At 61.2% G+C, this 21,904-nt stretch overlaps 2 protein-coding genes across 4 annotated transcripts in view; both read left to right on the forward strand.

Annotated features, from left to right (window-relative positions):
• The window catches only part of LOC116961474 (diacylglycerol kinase beta-like), a 28,492-nt gene extending 24,710 nt beyond the window's left edge, over positions 1-3,782 (forward strand). For both annotated transcript variants that reach the window (XM_042796059.1, XM_042796050.1), the window contains one exon: positions 465-3,782. In XM_042796059.1, the coding sequence (XP_042651993.1) occupies positions 465-563 (99 nt within the window). In that variant the 3' untranslated portion in view covers positions 564-3,782. The remainder of the gene's footprint in view (positions 1-464) is intronic.
• Positions 3,783-5,798: 2,016 nt separating this feature from the next.
• On the forward strand, positions 5,799-20,276 carry ETV5 (ETS variant transcription factor 5). 2 transcript variants are annotated; one of them, XM_042799389.1, is made up of 13 exons: positions 5,799-5,937; positions 6,441-6,601; positions 6,717-6,804; positions 6,950-6,997; positions 7,123-7,173; positions 12,407-12,536; positions 12,713-12,949; positions 14,736-14,995; positions 15,785-15,844; positions 16,354-16,422; positions 16,773-16,942; positions 18,171-18,272; positions 18,464-20,276. In XM_042799389.1, the coding sequence occupies exons 2-13, from the start codon at positions 6,557-6,559 to the stop codon at positions 18,683-18,685; spliced, it is 1,482 nt and encodes a 493-aa protein (XP_042655323.1). In that variant the 5' UTR covers positions 5,799-5,937; positions 6,441-6,556; the 3' UTR covers positions 18,686-20,276. The 2 variants fall into 2 exon arrangements, with proteins under 2 accessions (XP_042655323.1, XP_042655329.1); XM_042799395.1 differs by lacking the exon at positions 6,950-6,997.
• The last annotated feature ends 1,628 nt before the right edge of the window (positions 20,277-21,904 follow it).

A 21,904-nucleotide genomic window follows, 5' to 3' on the forward strand; every position in this document is an offset into this window, starting at 1 on the left:
CTCTGGAGTTGGAGGGAGGCTCCTGCGCTTGGTGGTGGGTGGCCGCAGAGCCCAGGCACCTGTGACTTCTGTCTGCACCCGCGCTGGCCCCAGACTCATGGCGAGCCATCGTGGGAGCCGGGGGGACACGCTCAACGCTGGCCAGGTGGGGGGACGCAGCAGCAGCCTTTCCTGTGGGGGCTGCAGCGGAGTCCCCCACCATCCAGCGGGCAGCTCGGCCCAAGGAGAAATCCTCTGCCTGTCCCAGCGCTGCCTGGAGGTGGTTTTGGAGCCGTTACTCCTGTGCAGCAAAGCGTTTAACGACCTGGCTGGGGGGGCGGCAGCAGCTCCTCGCCCTGCCGCTGGGTGCTGAGCTGCTCCTGGCTCGCCCAGCTCGCTCCGCAGGGTCCCTGGGCTAGGGGATGCCTAGGAGGGCTCAGAGCCCAGGAGCCCCTTACTGAGCTGGGTTTTTCACTTCTTTTTAGGTCAAAATTACACATAAAAGCCAAGTGCCGATGCTGCTGGGCCCCCCGCAGAAGAGCAGCTTCTTTTTCCTGAAGAGGAGAAACCGAACTCGAGATTAAGCAGCATGCAAGGAGCTGCAGCCCAGAGGCACCCGGTGCCTGCTGCAGGGGATCCCTAAATCCCTGCTCCACAGCAGGGAGAGAAAACACCCCCCCTCAAGCCTGGTGGGGATGATTTTTCCTGGGAGGGTCTTGGAGGCTCCTTCCCAACCACCACAAGCATCTTCTCCAGCCGGGATGGAAGCGGTGGGCGAAGGCAGGCCGATGCGCAGGGAGCGTGTTCGCCAGAGCAGTGCTAGGACTGGGTTATTTTTCCCTTTATTTAAACAACACCCCCCCACCCGCCCTGGCAGAGCTGCAAATGAGCGCGCTCCTGAGAAGACGCTAAGCTTCACTTATTTATTTTTAATCCCCTTGAAAGGACACTCGATGTTTTGCTGCACTGGCTTTCTGTCCACCAACCCTTGCACATTGGAGAAGTTATTTATTTTCTTAGCCTAGAGGAGACGGTCTCTGCCATGCCTCCGGCTAGCGCTTCTGGACTGGGTTTTAAGCAGATGCAAAGACAACCTTTGCTGCCAGCCCATGGAGCCGCAAGGCGTGGGATGGGCTGGGGACAGACGGTGCCTGGGCCGTGGGGACAAGCGCGGGGTGGGTGGGAGGAGACCGTGTTTTGATGTGGAAATAACAAAAAAGGGATTTTGAGTGGGGGGGGGAGCTGCTGATCCTGGGAAACCCCGGCGCCCCGGCTCTGGGCTTCATGTTCATATTTATCTATTTATTTAGCAAACTTTGGGGGGGACAGTGGAGGTCACCTTCTTTTTACGAGCCTGGGTTGGACACAGATGCCACCTCCTTTCTTTGCTGGCTGTCCCTCACGGCACCTCCTTCCACGTGGACTCTCTCCTAAAACCTGCCAGCCTGCTCCAGAGGCTGGGAACCCTGGGGACAGACATCTAGAAGCACTTCTGGCTTGGAAGTGTCCCCCTTGCTTTTTTACACATCTCCTCCTGTGCTTTTCCAGACCCATGCTCCCCCAGCTCTCCTCACCCTGGCTGTTGGAGCCTGGCTGGGGGAACGGGTTGGGGACCCATGTGTCCCCAGCCAGGCACATGGGGACAGACTGAGGGACACAGCTTCTCCCCGGGATGCAACAGGGGACCAGAGAATGGACGAATGAATGTTAGGAGGTGGTGGTCTGGCTGCGCGCCCCACCACTTCCCAGTGCTCCCAGGAGCTGGGAGTTGGCAGGACCGGCCCTCGGAAAGGGCTGCTGGTTGCTTCTGCAGGCACCCGCTGGCTCCTGCGGTGGCCCTGCGTGGGGGGACACCCAGGTCCCGAATCAGCCCCTACTCCCAAGCAGCTCCCTTGGGTCTGGCGGAGGCCCCCATGCCGCTGTGAGCAAGCCAGGAGCGGCATGTGCCCCGTGGATGTTACTGCAGACAGGAAAACCGTTGCTTGTCCCCACTATGCCCCTCCACAACACAGGGAACCCTGGCTGGGGCGAGCCACCCTTGTCCTTCCTAGTGACCCAGCGCCCGGTCCCTCCTCATGCTGCAGGTCCCCATTCAGGAGCAGCACTCTGGCAGCGCAGAGGATGCTGCTGTCATTATGTTTCAGAGTGAACGGTGAGCTGGAAGGGACAGTGCTGTTGCGCGCCCCGTTGGAGCTTTACCTCGGGGCTGTTTCTAACAGCAGCCGTAGGGCCCTGCTGACGTGGGAGGAGGTGGTGGTGCCCCAGGGGAGCTCCAGCCCCTGAGTCCCCCTCAGCCAGGGCGCAGGAGGAGGCTCCGGTGGGCCACCGCCGCTCCCTCTCCTCCTGCCCTCAGCGCCAGGCAGGGCGAGAGCAAGCTGGGGGGCAGGTGCTCGCTGTGATCTGACACCCAGGGATGGGAGAGCACCGGAGACAGCCAAGAGGGTGGGAGGAGGGAGCCCTGTGCCACAAAGCGAGCGGGAGCGAGCATGGGCCTGGCCGGTGGGCGCAGGAATCGCTGCAGCTCACCGGAGCTATGACCGGCGGGCACGGGCACGCTCCACCTGCAGTGCATAAATCTGCCCTCCTCCTCCTCCTCCTCCTCGTCACCCAGGGCGGCTGTTAATGAGTAGCCAGGTGAAAGCGTATGGGAGCCGGGTCAAATCCAGCCCGTGTCCCACAGCCCAGCAGCCTCCGTTTCCCCAGCCCTTCCCCTGATGGCAGCTGTGCCTCACAGCCCCTGCGCTTGGGGAGGGCGAAAGAAAAAAAACCTCAGTCATCTCCCGAGCTTTGCCGGTGGGCGGGGTGATGGATTTGATCCGTAGGATGACAACACACGAGGTCAGCGGCATTTATAGCATCAGGTTTGGCTCCATTTCCCTGCCTGCTTCAGCATCGACCCGGGGTTTTATCCTAGGGCTCTGATTGGAAAGTGCCTGTATGGAATCAGCAACGGTTTTCACCACAGACCTGCTCCTTGGACCTGGTCATGGTTTGCTGGGCTCCAGGCAAAGTGCAGCCCTCGGGTTCTCCATGCTGTGCTTTGCCATCGCTGGTGGCGGAGCCTGGGGAAGCAAGCGGGCATCGTGCCCGTGCCGTGCAGTGCACCGGGGGCGAGGCGTGTTCATTTAAGCTTAAAGCCATGGGGAGCCCAGGGCCACCACCCTGGGCCAGCCAGGGTGATGACACACCAGCACTCGTCTGCCAAGATGGGCTCCGATAGAGCCATCCCCTCCTGATGATCAGTCAGACAGTCCCTGCCATCTTCCCCGGGGTGGGGGGGGGACATGACACACCTTCAGCCCGCTCCCGCCGCGCCAAAGCCGCGGTTCAGCGGGCCCGTCAGCTAACGACCTCCTTAGTCCAAAGGTGCAAAGGTCTCCAGCCCAGGAGGAGACACGCAGGGGCTGGGATGCCAGCCTGGATGTCCCTGGCTCAGGGGAGGAATACGTCACGCAGCCGAGGGACACGCGAGGCTCTGAAAACCCCTGTCCCCCTTGGTGGCTCCTAGCTCAGCCCCGTTCACTCACCAAAGGCCGCAGGATGGAGCGGGAGCCCCCAAACACCACCCCCCCCCCAGCCCCAGGCACCGGTGCCAGCGTGCAAGCGCCCTGCTGAGCTGGTGCCGTACTGGGGGACCCCTGAGAGCTGGGGAACCCCATTCCCCTGGGAGCCCCAGCCCCGTCCTCCCGCTGTGTGCGTAGCTGTGGTTGCCTGCATGGAAATGGCGTCCGTAGCGTAGCGCGTGTTGCCGTGTACATCTGGACTACTGTGGGCTTGCCTCAAATAAAGATGGTGATGAAATACTTGGCTGGTCCTGGGGTGCGCTGAGCTTCCCCAATTCCTGGCCAGGTGCAGGGTCCCCACCTTTGGGGGTGCCCAATTCAGGGCGCTGGAGCTGAAGGGGCATTTTCAGCAGCAGCGGGATGGAGCGGCACTTGGCGGGAGCCGCAACTGGCTAAATTTGGAGCCTGCAAATTTTTTTTTTTTTTTTTTTTCCCGAGCCTGCTCTAAATTTAGCAGGCGCCGGTAGCCATCCCCCCTCCCAGCTCTGGCTCTACAGGGGCTTCAGCTCTTCCCAAGACACCCCTGCGGTCTCCCACCCGCCTGCCCCAGGGCTGTGCTCGGTCCCCGCTGCCTCTCCCCGTGCTGGCTGGCAGCAAGAGCTCCAGGGCTGCTGAGCAGCCTCTGGCCAGTGCGGGCTCACAGCCACCTCAGGTCATCAGTTGTGCCCAGCTCTGCGATGACCCAGCTCGTCCCCACCTTGCTCCCGGGCCCAGGTTTTGCCACCCACCCGCCCGGGTGTCATCTGCTAATTTTACCGGTGGTGATTTAATCCCGGTTGCCTGCATGCAGAGGGGAAGTGAGAGCTCCGGAGCCTGCAGAGTCGTGTCCCCCCCCCCACCCCCCCCGGGAGCAGTTCTCGGGCAGCAAGGACACCTCATGCCCTCTGCGCATTTACCACCATCACCATGCCAGCACCCAGGGGGTAGTGGATGCTGACAGCCCCCCCATTTCACCTGGGGTACGGTGGAAGACAAGCTACCTGCCATTACCAGCATCCTCCCTCGGGGATGGTGGTGGCCCTGAAGGACCCTGGAAGCTCACCAGTACCCCAGCATCGACAGAGAAATTCCCACCAGCAGCTCAGAGACACGCTGGGCAGCTCTCCCATGACCTGAGGCTGAGGATTTCAAAATGGTGAGGACAACCCCATACCAACAGGCTTCCTAGGCCCTGGGCATCTTCCCAGGATTTGAGCAGAAGGGTCCTTTCCTTCCCAGGCTGAGAAGAGCAGTATGTAACTGAGCACTATCCCTTTTTTTGTCGCTTCTCCAGCAATAATTTCCCAGTTGCACCCCACAACAACGTGAGGCCCCCACGCAGTTCATTTATCCTGTGCAACCTGCTGCATCCTACACGAGCAGCCACTGGTGGGTGTCACCACCTTCAGTTACAGATGGGGAAACTGAGGCACCTGGCAGAGTGCTGCTGGGGTGGGGGGGCCAGGCAGGCCTCCAGCAGCACGGGTCTGTCCTAAACTCATTGCCAATCCTCTGAGCTATTTGCAGTCCTGCAAGGGCTTGTGTCCACGAATCTGCTCAGAGGGGGCCGTGGCCCGGGCAGCCCCGAAGCCCCTGCAGGTGGGAACTTCTTTTCCTGCGGCCTCCTCCCAAGAGCCCTTCTCAAAGGCAAACCTGGCTCCAGGGTGCCTGCAGGGAGAAGGGTGCCAAAGCCAGCACCCAGGCCTGAGTTAGCCCCGGGCTCGCAGGGGGGACCCGTGTGACGATGCCTTGCTGGTGCACAACTGCCTCCCACGAAAGCGGAGGGGACCCCACGGCACGTGCAGGGGGGACCCTATGGCACATGAGGCCCGACGTCCATCCCACCTCCACAGCACCTGCTGTGCGGCAGGTTCTTGGGCAAGGCGTGCAGGGGGCAAGGTCCCCCCCCGGGATACGGATCCGGCCACCTGGGCTGTCCCCCCAGGGCCGCCCGCTAACCCCCCAAGACCCACCCGCGGAGCGGGCGGCGGCCCCTTTAAATCCTGCGCTGCCCCAGCCCCACCCGCTAAGCCTCTTCCCCCTTCTATTTTTTTATGAATGAAAAACGTTCTCGGCGGGGCCATGCAAATCACGCCGCCCCCATTGGCTGCCGCCTCCCCCGCCCACCCAGCCGGCCTCAATGGCGCGGCGCGCGGGCGGGCGCGCCTCGGCGCTGCAGCCAATCAGACGGCGCGGGCGGGCGAGCGGCGGCGCCCCATTGGCCGGCGCGGAGGGTAAACAAGCGGCGCGGGGCGGGGCGCGGTGGGGGCCGCTGGCTCGGGGGCTGCGGGCCGGCGCAGAGCGGCAGCGCCGTGCCCGGGCGCGGAGCGGAGCGGAGCCTCCTCCGGCCCCTGCTCCGGCCCCTCCGGACCCGGCTCGCCCCGCTCAAGCCCGAGCCCGCGGCGCCCCGGCCCGGGTACGCGGGGGGTCTGGCGGCGGGGTGCAGCGCGGCCCGGGGCGGGGGCGGTGTTTATGAATGGCGCGGGCCGCGCGGTGTGAATGGCGGCGGGGCGGGAGGGGAGGGGAAAGGAGGGGTGGGGGAGCGCGCGCGCGGGGGAGGGGAAGGGCGGAGTTTATGAATGGGGCGCGCGGGGCGGCGTGGGAACGGGCTCGGCTGCGGGCCTGCAGCGCCGAGCACCGGCGGGGCGGGTGGGGGGGGGGGGACTGCGCGGTGTCGGCCCTGCCCGCCCGCCTCCTCCTTCTCCTCCTCCTGCTCCCACGGCGCGTGATGTCACGGCCGTTTCTATAGAAATTGGGTGACATCACGAGCCGGGGGGCCGCGACCCGCCACGGCAAGAGGGGGCCCGGCTCCCCAGGGAGGCGCGGCGGCCCCGCACCGAGCCAGCCCCGAGGGCGGCAGGGGCCAGGGCCTGATCCTGGCCCCCACCCACCCACCCCACCCTGCTTCTACCCCTCCAGCCGCGCACCCGCCGGAGCCCGGGCCGGACCCCCCTTCCCGGGCCGGACCCCCCCTTCCTTCCCGGACCGGCGTCGATGCTGAGCGGGCCGGGTGCTCTGCCCACCTTCCCCGCACCATGGATGGCTTCTACGACCAGCAGGTTCCCTTCATGGGCCCCGGGGTAAGTTCGCCCTGTGCCCCCTCTCCCCCACCCTGCTCCCTGTTGGTCACCCCCCAAACCCCCCATCCTCGGGGACCGCAGCCCTCCCAAACTGCTCCCGCCCTGGTCTTTGCAGAAGTCCTGCGCAGAGGAGGGCCGAGGCCGGCCGGGGTCCGATAGGAAAAGGAAGTTTTTAGAGACCGACCTGGCCCACGACTCAGAAGGTAGGCAGGGCTGGCCTGGGCAGCCGTGGCCTGGCTGCTGCCCCGCAAGACCGCTCTCCTCGCGTCCGTCGGTTTAGAAATAATCCTGCGAATAATGGCAGTTTTATTCTTCCGTGGAGCACATGAGTCTTTCACTCTGTTCCAGAGCTCTTCCAGGATCTCAGCCAGCTCCAAGAGGCCTGGCTAGCTGAAGGCAAGTGTTCACCTCTGCCTTTTGCCTTGTAAAAATCTCTCTGCGAGGGTTTGGGTTGGTTTTTTTTTTTTTTTTTTTGAGAACTGAGCAATGCCATAAAACCACTTTCTTGTTTGTTTTTTTAGCTCAGGTCCCCGATGACGAACAATTTGTCCCAGATTTCCAGTCTGACAACTGTAAGTGATTGTTCTGGGTTTTTGTTCTCTGGGGGGTAATTGTTTGGGTGCCTGTGCAAAACCTCGCGCTGGGTTTGGAGCGGCTTCTTTGGGAAAGTGGTTGTTGCTGGGGCTGAAACCATGAAATCACAGACTTTTGGGAGAAAGCATGTGCGGTTTGGGTTCATCGAGATGAAACTTGCAATGTCCTGTTTGTTGTAAATGGGGAATATCATAGCCAAACGCATCGAAATAGCTCTAACTGATCTCTGGGCCCCTCTGAGACTCGCTGCTTGTTCATAGTAATGTGGATTTGCTTATAAACACTCCTTTTCCTTTTCAAGTGGAAGTGAGAGCCCATGCTGGGCTCCTTGGTTAGCCACAATCTCTGCAGTTTCTGGAGATTTTTACAGTCCTGGCCCAGCTCTTGTTGGCAAGAGCGGACCTGAGCGGTGAAACTTGAGCCGCTTTAAGCAGCATTAATCACTGGCAAGCAAGCACGTTTAAAAGGAGGCCAGTGAAAATGCAGTCCCTCTTGAATTGCATAAGAGCGAGAGTTGGTTCGGAGCCGCGGTTCCTTGCTGGAATGGGTTAGTGGCGAGGGCAGGGGCTGCTTAATGGCGTGTGGTGCTCGCACGGCTCTCGGGCGCTGGCTCTCCTGGCAGTGACGGCGCAGTTGGAGGGGAAGCGGGGTGGGGGGATCAGGATGTTTTGAGTCGTTACCTGGCAAGCAGAAGTAGTAGCTTGGTTTTGGTGGCTGGGTTTTGCTGCTGAGCCAGACAGCTACAGAACTTAAAGGAAATCAAATTTAGCCTGCAGTCGAACAGATTTTTTCATTCCGGCTTTGTCACAGCATGCAGCCAGGGTATCTTCTCCTACAGTAAATGCATGTTAATTATTGCTCTTTGATTACTTCTGAGTGGGAAGCCTGCCATTAAACTGTTCCAGACAGCCCAAGTTTCAGATGCACTTTTTTCCTTGTCTCCCCTGAGATAAAAGGCGAGCCCAAGAGTCAGAAACGCAACTGGCTGTTGACATCCTAGCGCAGCCCAGCAGCTCTCGCTTGGAGCGGTAGAAACTGCAGCGTGCGTGGGAGGGTGGCTCTTAGAGCTGAAGCTGTTTCCAGTGCCTTTTGGCAGTCTCTTGTTTCCTTGTAACCTGAAGAGCTCAGAGAGAAGAGACAAACTTTTCTGGGCAATGCAGGGAAAGGAAGAGGGGAGGAGGGGGGAGGAAAAAGGCATTTGGTCGAGGCTCTTAGAATGTTCTCCTGACCTGCTCGGCCTCTGCGGACCTGGTGTTGAAGTGACTTTGTCACTTGAAAGGAGATCTCCCGGCGTGACTCCTCACTATAATAACCTTCCTTCATTTTCCTGGAGAGAGAAAGCAAAGGTTTCCCTTGCTGCTGTGCGAGGGGCTGTGCCGGCTGCAGGGGCAGCGCTCAGACCCTGGGGTGGAAGGGGACAGGGAGCCTGGCTCTTCCATACCAGCACTGGGGAGAGTTGAAAGAGGAGAGAGTCTCAAGCTTCCAGCTTTCTGGCCCCATCTTCTCCTTTCACTCTGGTTTGGAACTGTGTGCGATGTAGGAAGAAAGAGGGGGACGAACCTGGTGCAGCCTCCCCCCTACGCCTGGCTTTTGCTAGCAGGGATGTGATTCTTTCCTGGGCTAGGGGGGGGGGTGAGGGTCACGTTGGGGTTCAGTGCCTGTTAGCTCCTGGGGGAAGGTAAATCCTTCCCTAGTCCGTATGGCTGCTTGTGGATGAATGCTGGACTTGGTTCCCACAGTTGTGTAGCTCTGTGCCTTTTCTGCGAGGAAGCTGCTGCTCTCTCATCCTGAGCAGACCAGTTCCACCTCCTGCCCAATGGCCCTGGCGTTCCCAGGGCCAAGCTTCCTCGGCACAGCAGCAGAGTCAAACTGGGCTCAGTTTTTCACCCCGCTGCCGTGGGGAACGCCGCCACGTGTGCTGGGTCGAGTCCTGGAGGTGCTCCGAACTGCGGCACCGTTCTTGCCTCGCTCAGAAGCCCTCACTGTGCGGCAGCTGCCTGCGGCTCAGCTGCTGCCCGCTCGCCGTTCCCGGTTCTGTAGCCGTGGTCCCTGGCAGACATGGGCGTAAAGTTGGGGTTTGTCAGCAGAGTGCCGTGACGCTCCAGAGGGCAGCGGGTCGCTGCGCCGGGGAGGAAATCCCGCCGTAGGGGTGGGGAAGGCAGGGCTCCCCTGAATAAGGGATGCGTTGTTCTTGGCGCACTGGATTGAACAGCAAAAGGCCAGATTTGGTGCTTCTAAGCTACCCGGAGAAGCAGCAAATTATCCCAGGAAGGCAAAGAGGCCGTGGGTGACTTCCACAGAGCTCACTGTGCTGACTGTTGTGCCACATGCGTGGCCGGGCGTAGGCGCGGGTTCACTGGCAGCACAGCGCTGGGGAGAAGGGTATATGTACAGTGTTTTATCTCAGTCAGTTGTTTAAATAACTGGGAAGTGATGGGGTCGTGCTGGAGAGATCAAGCATCACGAGGGGCTTTGCCTTTTGCAGGGGCTTGCTCCCAGGGGGCTCATGGCCCCTGGCATGGGCAGCGCGTGGCAGGGCGCGGAGCGGGGCTTTTTTGTACGCCGAAATGAAAGCAGGAGGTTTGTTTCTGAGGAAGGGTTGTTTAAACAAAGGAGAGCAGGAGCCTGGCTTCTATTTCTGGCTCCTCTCCTGGCGTGACCTTGGGTGCGTCCTGTAACGCTGGGGGATGGAGGGGCAGGCACGGAGCTCCGTTCCCAGGTGACAGCTTGAGCGGGTGCCAAGGTCCCCAGCCGGTGGCTGGGCTGGAAATGGTGCTTCGGTTGCCTTCCCCGTGGCTTGGGGCAGCGGGTGCCACCGGCAAAGCCAGCGTCCTCCAGGCTCAGCCTCTCAGAGGTCCCGTCACGCTGACGGTGGGGAACAACCCGCCCTGTCCCCCACCAAGAGATTCACCAGCAGTTTAATACCCCAGATGGCTTTGGGGTGTCGCCTTTCCCACGGGGGACCTCTTGGCTGCAAGCTGATGTTTGAGGCACCTCCAGCTTGGCTGCTGTACACCTGAGCCCACCCAGCTTGCCCTCCCGGTTGTGTCCCCTTGCTGACTGGGCACACCAGTGCCACGCGTGGCCGGTCCCTTTCCCTGGCCCTCCCCAGGGGCTAACGCTGCCCAGAGAGGGGCTGGCAGGCACCTACAGGTGCTCTCGCTGCTGCTGTGGCCCCGGGTTGTGCCGAGGCGTGTTCTCCAGCCCTGCCTATAGTTAAGCTGCTCCCTCTGCCTATTTTTGTATTTTTTTTTTTTTTTTTTTTTTTTTTTTTAGCTTTTAAATTATAGTGCCGAGCGCAGGACCGGAAAGGTTAAAAGCACTCGCACACCCAACATGCTTTTGAGGCGTTGGGCGCTGGGGCAGGGCACCTCCTTTCCCCGGACACCCTCCTGCCACCTTCCCTGCTCCCTGCGTGGCCACGGGGGACCCAAAACCAGCCCCTTCCTCCCGAGAGCCACACTCCCGGCCTCAGAGCCCACCGTGGCTCCCGCCGGCTGGGAGCTTGGCGGCAAGAGCGTGCCTTGCCGAGCAGTGCCGGCTGGCCCCGCCGTGTTTGTGTAAGGAATCCAAACGTTGCACAAAGTCTGGGATTGGCCAGCTGGTCTCTGTTAGGATCTTAAGGCTCGTTTCCCTTTTCTTGAATGGCAGTGTTAAGCTCTGGGGAAATTTTTTTTTTTTTTTCTTCTTTCTTCAGCCACATGAATGGAGCGCTCCAAATTGTTTATGAATGGAGGGTGGTGCCCGCTCAGAGAGACTTTTTTTTTTTTTTTTTTTTTTTCCTCCCTCAATGAATAACCAGACCCCATTGTACTGCTGGCGGAAAAACAACTCGCTCCAACAACATGGAGCCTGTTAGGAAGAAACATGCCCGCAATAGGCAGCTGGAGCCCTTCCAAAGCCAGCTCCCCATCGCTTTCCCGTGGCTCCTGGGGTGCCCGGGCTTTGCTGCCGCCGTGCCGGCCCCCCATTAAGGCTAAAAATGCTGAGAGTGGCAAAACCTCACTGGGGGGGGGGGCAGGGAAGGAGGAGGGGGGGGGATAAATCTGACTTGGGAGCGGGTGGAAGGCGTGCAGGGGCTGTGCTGGCTCAGCGCTGGGCTTTGTGTTTCAAATCCTCCTGGTGGGGTGCTGGGCCCTTAGGGGTGGGGGGGGGTTGGTGGGTAGAGAGAGGGGGGTCAGCAGCTCTTTAAAGGTTTTGACAAATTAGGGGAGCAACTAATTACCTGGCAAGCTGTGAACAGTTGTCCTGGAGCTATTTGCTCCTCTCCACTGTAGCTGGGCTGTGTTTAGACTTTGCATGAAGCTAATACTCCACTTCCGATTAGTCTTGGCTCTCCTCTGCAGGCACTATTTAGGTAAAGATCTCAGAGGCGCTTTCCCTTTCCTAGAGCGCCTGCTTTTAGAAATTAATTAGGTTAAGCCTCTGTTACTTGGTTTAAAATTATATATAGCCAATGGGCTTGGGGGGAGCTGGGAAGGATTTGGGTTTAATGGGACGTTTGCCATTTGAACTCATACAATTGTGGGACCCCGGGACTGGGTCCCCTTGGAGCACCTGGGCTGGGAGAAGGTGGGTCCCATTTAGCCACTTGCCAACACTCTGGCCAGCTAACTGGGAGCTGGGTGTACCCCCATGGGAGTGAGCGGGTCGCTGTCCTGCTTACAGGTTCTTGGAGCTCCAGGCTGTCAGGCCCCCTTGTTCCTTGCCCCGTGGCTGAGGGAGGCAGCCGCTGCCTGCAGTGCCTGGGCTTGTCTCCCCTTGCTGAGGGGCTTGTGGCCTGGCCTGGGTGTGTGTCTCACCCACGGCTGCTGTCGAGCTGCCTGCTCCCCTCTCGCAGCCCTTGCTCTGCCCCTTCGTGCCCTGTGCTGTTCCCCTCTCGCATCGCAGCAGGGAAGGGAACGATTACCCCTCTGTGAGCGATGCCCTGGCACGGCGGGACTGTCCCAGCCCTGGGAGCTCTGCCCGTCCCTGCAGAAGTCAGTCCCGCCACCCCAGCTGGGTCCACTGGCACGGCCAGGGTCTGCTGGGGCCCCGTCCTGCTGTGGTTTGGTTGCCTGATGCTTCGGGGGTGTGGGTAATTTGCCACCGGATTTCTGAGCGAAGAGCTACCAAGGGGACGCTCCCCGGGGGCGATGTCCCCCCCCCCCCCCCCCCCCCGTCACCTTCTCCCATGCAGGTGAACCTGCATCCTCCTCTGTCTCGTTGCAGTGGTCCTGCACGCCCCACCGCCGGCAAAGATCAAGCGGGAGCTGCACAGCCCTTCCTCGGAGCTGTCGTCTTGCAGCCACGAGCAGGCTCTCTGCCCCGGCTACAGGGACAAGTGCCTCTACAACTGCTGGTAGGTAGTGCGGGGGGCGGCTGGTGCCTGCGGAGACCCCTCGGCTCATGGGGGGGGGGGGGCTCGTCTCGCTTGTCACCCTTTGCCACGCAGAGGTGTCCTTGCTGGCGTGGCCGTCAGCCCCACACACACACACCCCCCCACACACACACCCCCTGCCCCTCTCCCCTCCGCAGTGCCTACGACAGGAAGCCCCCCGCCGGGTTCAAGCCATTAACGCCGCCCGCCACCCCGGTGTCCCCGGAGGGATCGGCCCTGCCGCCGCCAGCCCCGGCCGTGCCCCATGGGCCGGCCCCAGCCCCACACCCGCTGCAGGAGCAGAGGCAGCAGACCTTCGCCGTGCCGCGGCCGCCTCACCCGCCCATGCACATGCCAAAGATGATGTCTGAAAACCAATACCCCACAGAGCACAGGTAAGGCCCCCCCCCTGCCCCGCCCAAGCGACTGCTGGCAGCTCGCAGGTGTTTAGGGGCTCTCTGGCCCTCTGGGGTGGATCGGTGGCCTCAAGCAGCGGGGAGGGAAGGGGGGATGCCCGTTTTCTTGCTGCAGCCGTGGCCAGATGCTGCTGCATGGGGGCCCGTGGAAACCAGCGTGGCAAAACTTGCTGCTTCTCTCTGGGATCTCGTGGCTTTCTCTCCACACGAGGCAGCTCCCTGTGAATGGGGACCTGCTCCTCCCAGCCCCGGGGGACACCGGGCAGACCCTTCGCCTCCCCCTCGGGAAAGGCGAGGGAGGTAGAGGCATCTATCCCTGCGGCGGCAGGTGATGGTGCTGAGTCAGGGCCCCTGCTCTCCTCTCCCACCCGCTGCAGCGTTCTGCCATCCGAGCTGAGCCCTGCCAGGCTGGGGAGCTGCAGGCACCCCTGTCCTGCCCCTGAGCACCTCCGGGCTGCAGATCAGTCCTTAGCTCCCCCGTGCATCGCACAGTGTCCCCATGATTTTGGGGTTGCGGAGGGAGACACCTGCTCCCCATTCCCTCTTCATGCTGTGTCTTTGTCCCCCATCACCCCTGTGTCCCCCGAGGCTTTGCTGGTCCCAGGTTTGCTCGTGGTGTCGATCGGTGGCATGGTGTGGGTTACAGTCAGCCTCTGGTTTTGCTTGTGGTCTCCTGGGTGCCCTTTGCTGCAGTGACGGCTGCCCTGTCACCAGAGTGGGGGGTGTCCCCTTTGGGCATGGGGCTGGATGTGGCAAAGACAGTGCAGTGGACATGCCCGGGGCAGGCAAGCATCCCTCCCCGGCGAAGCGGGGCTCAGCTCCGGGTGATCTTTGAGCTATGCAGGCGGCTGGCCGCGACCCCTCGGGAAGTGCCGTGCCAGCGTGGGGCTTGGGTTTCACTCAGGAAGGGCAGAGGGACATGGCTCGGAAATGGAGTAATCCCAGCCCGGCAGCTGGGAGGGCTCTGGTTACAAAGCCAAATGGTGCATGGCCGGCCAAGAGGAGCCGGGTGCGGAGATCAGAGATCGCCTTTCAAGGTGCTGGAGGACGAGGGGATGCGGCAGCACCCCCTGGAGATGGTCCCTTATCGGCTGCTGCCGGCAGAGACTCTGCTGGGGCTCGGCAGAGACTCTGCTGGGGCTCGAGCTGGCGGTGGCAGCACCCTGGAGCCGAAAATAGTGTTCCCTCCTGCTGAGTTCAAGGTTTAATCCCAGCCGTGCAGGCAGATTAGCGGCTGGCTGGAGCTGCGGAGCGGATTTGGCTTTGCGTAAGCGCCCGCCTGGGTGCAGCATCCCCCCCATGCCCTGCGGCTCTGCCCCGCCACCCTGGAGGGGAGATTTTCCTGGTTTACAGAGATTTTACTGTTGTAGGGTGGGTGTTTTTTGGTTTTTTTTCTTTCCTTTTCCTGCTCTTACCCAGATACTCCAGCTGCAGCACAGGGCTCCTGTTGCCCAAGGTGTGTGGCGCTCTGCGGCGAACATGCTGCCCCGCTCCTCTGGTGGGGGGGGGGGGGGGTCCCCGGTGCTTGGAGGGAGGGGGGATGTGGCTCCCCAGCACCCCACTGGCTTCCCCCCGCCACGGGCTGAGCCCTCGTGGTGGCTGTGCTCCCGAGGCACCGCCCCAGCCCGCTGCAGGTGGGACACACCACCACCCAAACCCACCCGAGCCAGCGTGGGGTCCCGGTCTGGGGTGGGATCCGGTGGGGTGCCGGCTGGGCTGACCCCGCCGCCCCTCGGTAACACTGTGGCCCTCTCCCTTCCCCCAGGTTTCAGAGGCAGCTGTCCGAGCCCTGCCACCCCTTCCCGCCGCAGCCCGGGGTCCCGGGGGACAGCCGCCCCGTCTACCACCGGCAGCTGTCGGAGCCCCTTGGCCCTGCCACCCCTCGCCCCCCTCAGGGATTCAAGCAGGAGTACCACGACCCACTCTACGAGCACGGTGGCCCCGGCCTGCCCGGTCCCCCCGGCCATGGCTTCCAGCCCCCCATGGGCATCAAGCAGGAGCCCCGGGACTACTGCATTGACTCAGGTGGGTGCAAGCCGGGGGGGGGTCAGTTGGGTGCTGGCACTCGGCAGGGAGTACGGGTTACACCAGCAGTGCCATCGCCACCATCCCTGGGTAGCACAGGGCTCGGCATCGGGTGCTGTGTCACCCCAGGTTTCCATGTTCCACCTGCACTGGTAAATGATCTCTTCCTTTTTTTTTTTTTTTTTTTTTTGGTTGTTTGTTTGTTTTAATGCCTTTTTCCCTCCTGCTCCCCCCCCCCTCTTTCCTTCCTAATGTGGAGGGGGATAGAGGGGCCATTCACCAGATGCTGTGTGGTGTGGTCTGTGCCATAGCTGCGGGCTGGGGTGCCCCACGGCAGCCGGTGGGTGTCCCCCCCCCCTGCAGCCCTGGCCTGGCGCCAGCTGTGATTTCTGGCTGCTGGACCCCACCAGCATCACGGAAAAATCCTCTAATCGCCTTAGGACCTAAAAATACCCCGACCTCGGGATGGAGGGTGGCACGGCCGAGCAGATGGCAGGGGAGGCGCAGCAATGCCTCCTTTCCTGCGGGGCCCGAATAACATGGTGAAAACCTGAGCTGGCTTAGACCTTGCTCCCAGTGCTCATTCTAGCGATATCCCCTCCGCCAAGATCATACTGGTGTTCCTCCACAGTTGGGGTGGGGGGCTGGGGGTAGGTGCAGTGGCTCAGGGTGCATCGCTTGCCCACGGGATGTGCTCGGAGGGGGGGGTGTGGGGGTGAAGGTGCTGCCGAGCGCTCGGTGGGACCCGCAGGACGTGTGTCCTTAATGCCACCTTTATCTCCCCCACAGAAGTGCCTAACTGCCAGTCCTCGTACCTGCGGGGGGGCGTCTTCCCCAGTGGCCATGATGGTGAGTGTGCCACTGGCCCCCTCCCGCTCGCAGGCATCCCGGGTGTCCCCCATCCTGTTCCTCCCTTGGGGCAGGCGGGCTCCCCTCCTCTCCTCCTCCCCCTCCCCACCATGGCTGGCAGAGCTGCTGGGCACCCCAAAAATCGCCTGCGAGATGGCACGTGCGAGCAGAACCTGTACTGCTGCTAAAAACGGGTCCGGTGCCACGCAGCCGCCAGCCCCCGCCAGCGTGCTGTGAGGCACAGCAGCGCCGTGCCGCATATTCTGACACAACTGTGCCCGAGAGAGCTGCTTGAAAAAGGTTTTGGTTCCCCCAGCTCCCTGGGGTGAGGCGGTGGGGGGACAAGGGAGCTGTGTGGTGCTCAGCCGGTCGGTGGGCTGGTGCAGTGCCACTGAAATAGCTGGGGATGGGGTCTTGGTGCTGGAGTGGGCCAAGCCATGGGGGCTTTGGGGTCCAGCCAGGGTGGTGGAAGGGCCCTGTGCTCACCAAGGATCTTTTTCCCCCCCTAGGATTTTCATATGAAAAGGACACACGATTGTATTTTGATGACACGTGCGTGGTACCGGAGAGGCTGGAGGGTAAGAATCCATCCCCAGAGGAGAGCTGGAGGGTAACCAGGGCTCGTGGAGGGAGATTTGGGGCCGGGCTCTGCAGCGGACGGCTTTGAAGTCCAAGCTGTGCTCTTAAGAGCTGCCGAGCGTCGTCCCGCACGGCCACCCCTCATCACTGCCATCCCCTGTCCCTGCCACCCGCCCCTCTCCTTGCCTGCCTACAGTGCCATCCCCAGCACCCCTCCCCTCTCCGCCCTTGTGGCCTCATCCTGCACGGGGAGGGTCCCGGCACAGGGACGAGCCGGTGTCGCTGTGCGTGTCCCCAGCTGGGTGGCAGAGCCAGGGGGGCTTAACCAGCCGTGTCTCGGTGCGGGCAGGTAAAGTGAAGCAGGAGCCCACCCTGTACCGCGAGGGCCCTCCCTACCAGCGGCGCGGGTCCCTGCAGCTCTGGCAGTTCCTGGTCACCCTCCTGGATGACCCCGCCAACGCCCACTTCATCGCCTGGACCGGCCGGGGCATGGAGTTCAAGCTGATCGAGCCTGAGGAGGTACGGAGCGGGGTGGGGGTCCTGCCCCCGGCGTGCTGGAGCTGGGCGGCCGCGGGGTGAGCCTGGGGGTGCGGGTGGTGGGGCTGGATCCTACGCAGCAGTTCACGCTCGTCCTTGACGCAAGGCCCGTGTCTTTATTCTCCGGGCAGCTCTTGAGGGCGAGAGGGGGAAGAGCCAGCCGCCCGTCTGCGCTAAGCGGCTCCAAAAAATTTGCCTTTAATCGCCTCCGCCGCCTCTCGGCACAGCCAAGCTGCGGTTGGCATTGCCTCTGTGCTGCACTTTGGGTGCCTTGCCGAGACCCGCTGCTCGGCCACGGCTCCCTCCTTCCCTCCTTCCCTCCTTCCCTCCTTCCCTCCTTCCCTCCTTCCCTCCTTCCCTCCTTCCCTCCTTCCCTCCTTCCCTCCTTCCCTCCTTCCCTCCTTCCCTCCTTCCCTCCTTCCCTCCTTCCCTCCTTCCCTCCTTCCCTCCTTCCCTCCTTCCCTCCTTCCCTCCTTCCCTCCTTCCCTCCTTCCCTCCTTCCCTCCTTCCCTCCTTCCCTCCTTCCCTCCTTCCCTCCTTCCCTCCTTCCCTCCTTCCCTCCTTCCCTCCTTCCCTCCTTCCCTCCTTCCCTCCTTCCCTCCTTCCCTCCTTCCCTCCTTCCCTCCTTCCCTCCTTCCCTCCTTCCCTCCTTCCCTCCTTCCCTCCTTCCCTCCTTCCCTCCTTCCCTCCTTCCCTCCTTCCCTCCTTCCCTCCTTCCCTCCTTCCCTCCTTCCCTCCTTCCCTCCTTCCCTCCCGATTCTGTCCTTTGCCCTGGGTCCCTGGCAGCGACGCCGTGCCGGAGCCGTGCCGCTCTGCAGGGGGGTGACACAGAGGAAGAAGCTGTTCGGGGACTAATTGAGAGCAGCTGTAGCGCTGAGCTGCGCATTGTGGGTAATTACCCATAATCTCTCTTAGGCCACGCGTGGAAATTGTGGTTTTTTGAAGCGGCTTTTTTGGCAGGCTCCCCTAATCAAACGCCTTTTGATTCAGCCCCCGGTTTGGCGGTGCTGTGGGAGCCAGCACTCAGAGCTGGAGCTTTTATCACAGCAGGCGGGGAGCTGCGCCGGGACCGTGGCGACGCTTTCACCCCTGGCTGCTTCAGCCCCCAGAAACGAGCCCCTGTCCTGTGTTTCGGTCGTGATCCCCTTCAAGGAGCTGAATCCGAGCCCCAGCTGGAGCCTTCAGGGCTGCTGCCTCTCTCCCCCCTCAGGTAGCGCGGCGTTGGGGTATCCAGAAGAACCGGCCAGCCATGAACTACGACAAACTCAGCCGCTCCCTGCGCTACTACTACGAGAAGGGCATCATGCAGAAGGCGAGTGACCCTGCTGGGGAGGGAGGGGGGGGGGGAAGGTGTGAGCATCCCCCGCTGTCACCCAGGTGCCCTGGGGCACAGCAGGAGCAGGGGTTAGGCCCCGTGGTGGTCGTGCTGCGCTTGTGAATCCCTTGGGTGGGGAGGAAGGCGCGGGGGCACTTCTCATGCCTTCCTCCTCCTCCTCCTTGCAGGTGGCCGGCGAGCGGTACGTCTATAAGTTCGTCTGCGACCCCGACGCCCTCTTTTCCATGGCCTACCCCGACAACCAGCGCCCCTTTCTGAAGACGGAGCCCGACTGCCCGGTGCCCGAGGAGGAGACGGTGCCGCTGACGCACTTTGAGGACAGCCCGGCGTACCTCCTGGAGATGGAGCCCTGCGGCAGCCTGCCCTACGCCGAGGGCTTCGCTTACTGACTCGGCCAGCCGGCGGAGCCGCGAGCACTAGTGCATCCACTTTGGGCAAATACAGTTTTGTAAAGAATCTTTTTTGCCCCTCGTAAGGAGAGGGGGGAAAAAAAAAAAAAAAAAACAAAACAACAAAAAAACAAAAACAAACAAAACAAAAAAACAAACCGAGAAACAGCGCCTGTGTACACGCACAAATTGGAGGAATCTAAAACGCCCTGTGTGTGTCACTGCTGAATTCCCACCCTTACTGTCCAAGGGCTAGTGCATAGGACTGCCCGTGGCTAGCACCTCCCGCCAAGCCTCGGCGTGAGGTTTTGGGGGCAACGGGAGCTCAAGCTGCAGTCTCTGACCCAGGCCCGGGGCCGGGCTGAGCCGGCGTGCCTGCCTCGCCACTTGTCACGACAATCTGCTTTGCATTGAGCGCGATCTGCGTAGCTGCCTTGTGTGGTGGAAAGGGCTTTGATTTGCACAGAGGAGGGATACGGGGGGGAAGGGGGGGGGGCAGCACCCTGGGGCTGATTACGCAGCATTCTACCCGCCAACCCCCAGGAGCCTTCTGCCTTCTTCCCAAACTGCCCCTCCCTGCCCCCCCCCCCGCCTTGTGATATACCTTGATATGATGGTTTCTCAGCCCCTCACGGGTCCTGTCCCTGCCCCTCTTCTTCCCCCTCCCCAGCTCTGGCTGCAGGCCACGGGTTGCATTTCAGGGGGGGAGGCCCTGACACACCCTTCCTTCCTCTTCTCCTCCCTCCCCCCCCTTTTATTTTTTTTTTTGATGTTTTAGGTAAAAAAAAAAGAAATGGTTTCTAAACTGATTTTTGTAGATTTTTTGTATTTTAAGGCAAAGCTATTTTTTGCAGCCTGGCTGCTGTTCCCAGAGCCCCTGGGGATGTTCCCCCTGGCTTTCCCGGTGCCACGCTTGCAAGGGGTGCCCGTGGCTCCCCAGGATGGCTGCCGAAGTATCTGGTCCACTCCATTTCACCGCTCGAGTCCTTTTCCCTGGGGGAGCCGGGGCTGAACGCTGGTGCCGGCTCTGCTGCGCTCCCCTCCCCACTCGGCATGGCCTCGGAGCTGGGCTGTAAGGCTGCGGCAGGCAGGGACAGCGGGGTCCCCCACCCCGCTTCCTTCCAGCTCCCCCCCTCACCCCCCGCTGCACCTCCTAAACACTCCTCCACCACTCATATATCCATACCTGCCTCTCCCCCAACCCCCACTGGCTACATGTTTTTGTTGTAAATGCTGTATAGGAAATTTTTTCTCTTACTTAGTTAGCTTTGGTTGGATTTTTTGATTTTTTTTTTTTTTTTTTTTTTGACTGATTCATTCTTTTTTTTGGGGAAGTATGAAGATTAACTCTGGGTAGACTCGGTTGCTCTCCCCACAGTGGCCTGTACCCGTGGGGAGCATTGAGTTGTGGGAACCCCGCCTTGGGGACAGGGTTTTAGCCATTTGCTCGGTGTGGCGGGTCTACAGTGTCGAAGGGGTTAATCTGAGGACTGATTTGAAATAATCTTTACTTGAGCAGGGCTGTGTATCTCCTGCAAAGCTGCATTACATTCTGTACTGTGTACAATAAAGGATCTTGCTTTCTGTTCCACCCTGGCTGCCTGGGCCCTGCTTTGCCGGCGCCTCTGGGCTGGGAGGGGGCCTCTGGCTGTGCTTGTTGGGGCAGAAGTGGTCCAGGGTATGGGCTGGCACTCAGGCTGTGCAGGGCCCCGTGCCCTCTGCATGTAGGAGCTGGGACCAGTTTGGGGGTCCAGGTCACCAGGGCAGGGCTGCCCTCTCCCCAGACCCGGAGCTGCTGCAGCTTTCACAAAACCATGTCCAGCAAGAGGAGTCATTTGCAATGCGGGCAGTTTCTCCCCAGTGGGGTGCAATTTAATACTGTCCCTTCCCAAGGGTTTCTCAGCTAGTGGGGCCAGCTGCCTCTGTCCCCTCTGCTCTCCCCCGGAAAGCCAAGCCCCCCGCCATCAGGCAGCTGGTGGGGACCTCTCGGTGTCATCAACCAGAGAGGAAAGTCCCCTCAGGAGCTCCTGGCAGTGATCCCCCAGCACTTACTGGCCCCATTTCTAGGCTGGGAAAAAGCCCCGTGGAGCAGCAGGGTCTGCAGAAGGCTGAAGGAGGGGGGTGGAGAGCAAGAGCTGCTCCGTGAGGACTTGACCCCGGCGATGCGCCCATGTTTCCCCTGACAAGTTAGAGAAAAGCTCAAACATCCTAGAACTGCCGGGGCATCTTGGTCTCTACTTTAGTTGGTCAAAGCAGGCTGAGCTGGGGCGGGGGGGACATACACACCACTGCCTCCCAGCTCCATCCCCATGCTGGGCGGGGGGAGGATGCTGCTGGAGGCACTAACAGCTCTTCTGCCGGCCCTTTCCACAGCCCAGCTAAACTCCATAGCTAGATGTGGCAGCAGAGAGATGGAAGGGCCTTATGTGCCGTGACGGTTTTTTGTATACCACGCCTCACCTCAAGCCACGCCTGGCTACCAGCCACATTGCTCATGGGTCCTTGATAGGCTCTTCTCCCATCGTACCTGAAGTATCCGGCCGAGCGGAGAAGCGTGGCTGTCTCCTAGCCCAAGAAGTGGGGCAAAGCAGTGTCCCAAACACCTAGCAAAACCAATTCACTCGGCATAGAGCCTTCCAGGAGTTAAATCAGCTGCTTGGCCCCTGAAGAGGCTTCCTCACACGCCCTAGGGAGCTCCGTGGCACGGAGCCTGGGTGTTTTGGCAAGCAAACCTCTAACTGATGCTCAGGTGGGCTCCCCTGTGTGGCCATCTAGAATCAGGGAGCCATTCAGGTGGGAAGGTGCTGCAGGGCCAGTCCTCCTGGGGCTCCAGGGACTGCGGGGACAGTCCTTCAGGGCTGTGGCAGGGTGGCTGGGAGCTACCCGCACCCACACGGGGCTCTCAGTACAGTGAAACCCCCTCCAGCTGGGGCACACCCCCAGAGCTCGTGCTGGCCTCCCTCCCCCACCGCCCATTTATATTTTCTACACAGCTTTGTCCTCTGATGAAGAGGGCAAAAAAAAAAAAAAAAAAAAATCAAGCTAAATGAGGGGGATGCGAAAAACCTTGCTGGTAGTCTGAGCTCCAGACTGTGCCCAGCAATCCCACCTTGATGGGGATGGCAGCCGACTCGAGTCCTGGTGCTCAGGCTGGAGCACGGGGAAAACGGGGTCCCCGGCAGCTGGCCCGGGGTGGTGGGACCACAACCCGCCTCTGTA

The sequence above is a fragment of the Tyto alba genome, unplaced genomic scaffold (assembly GCF_018691265.1).
Source record: "Tyto alba isolate M040663 unplaced genomic scaffold, T.alba_DEE_v4.0 Super-Scaffold_10, whole genome shotgun sequence".
Classification (NCBI taxonomy): Eukaryota; Metazoa; Chordata; class Aves; order Strigiformes; family Tytonidae; genus Tyto; species Tyto alba.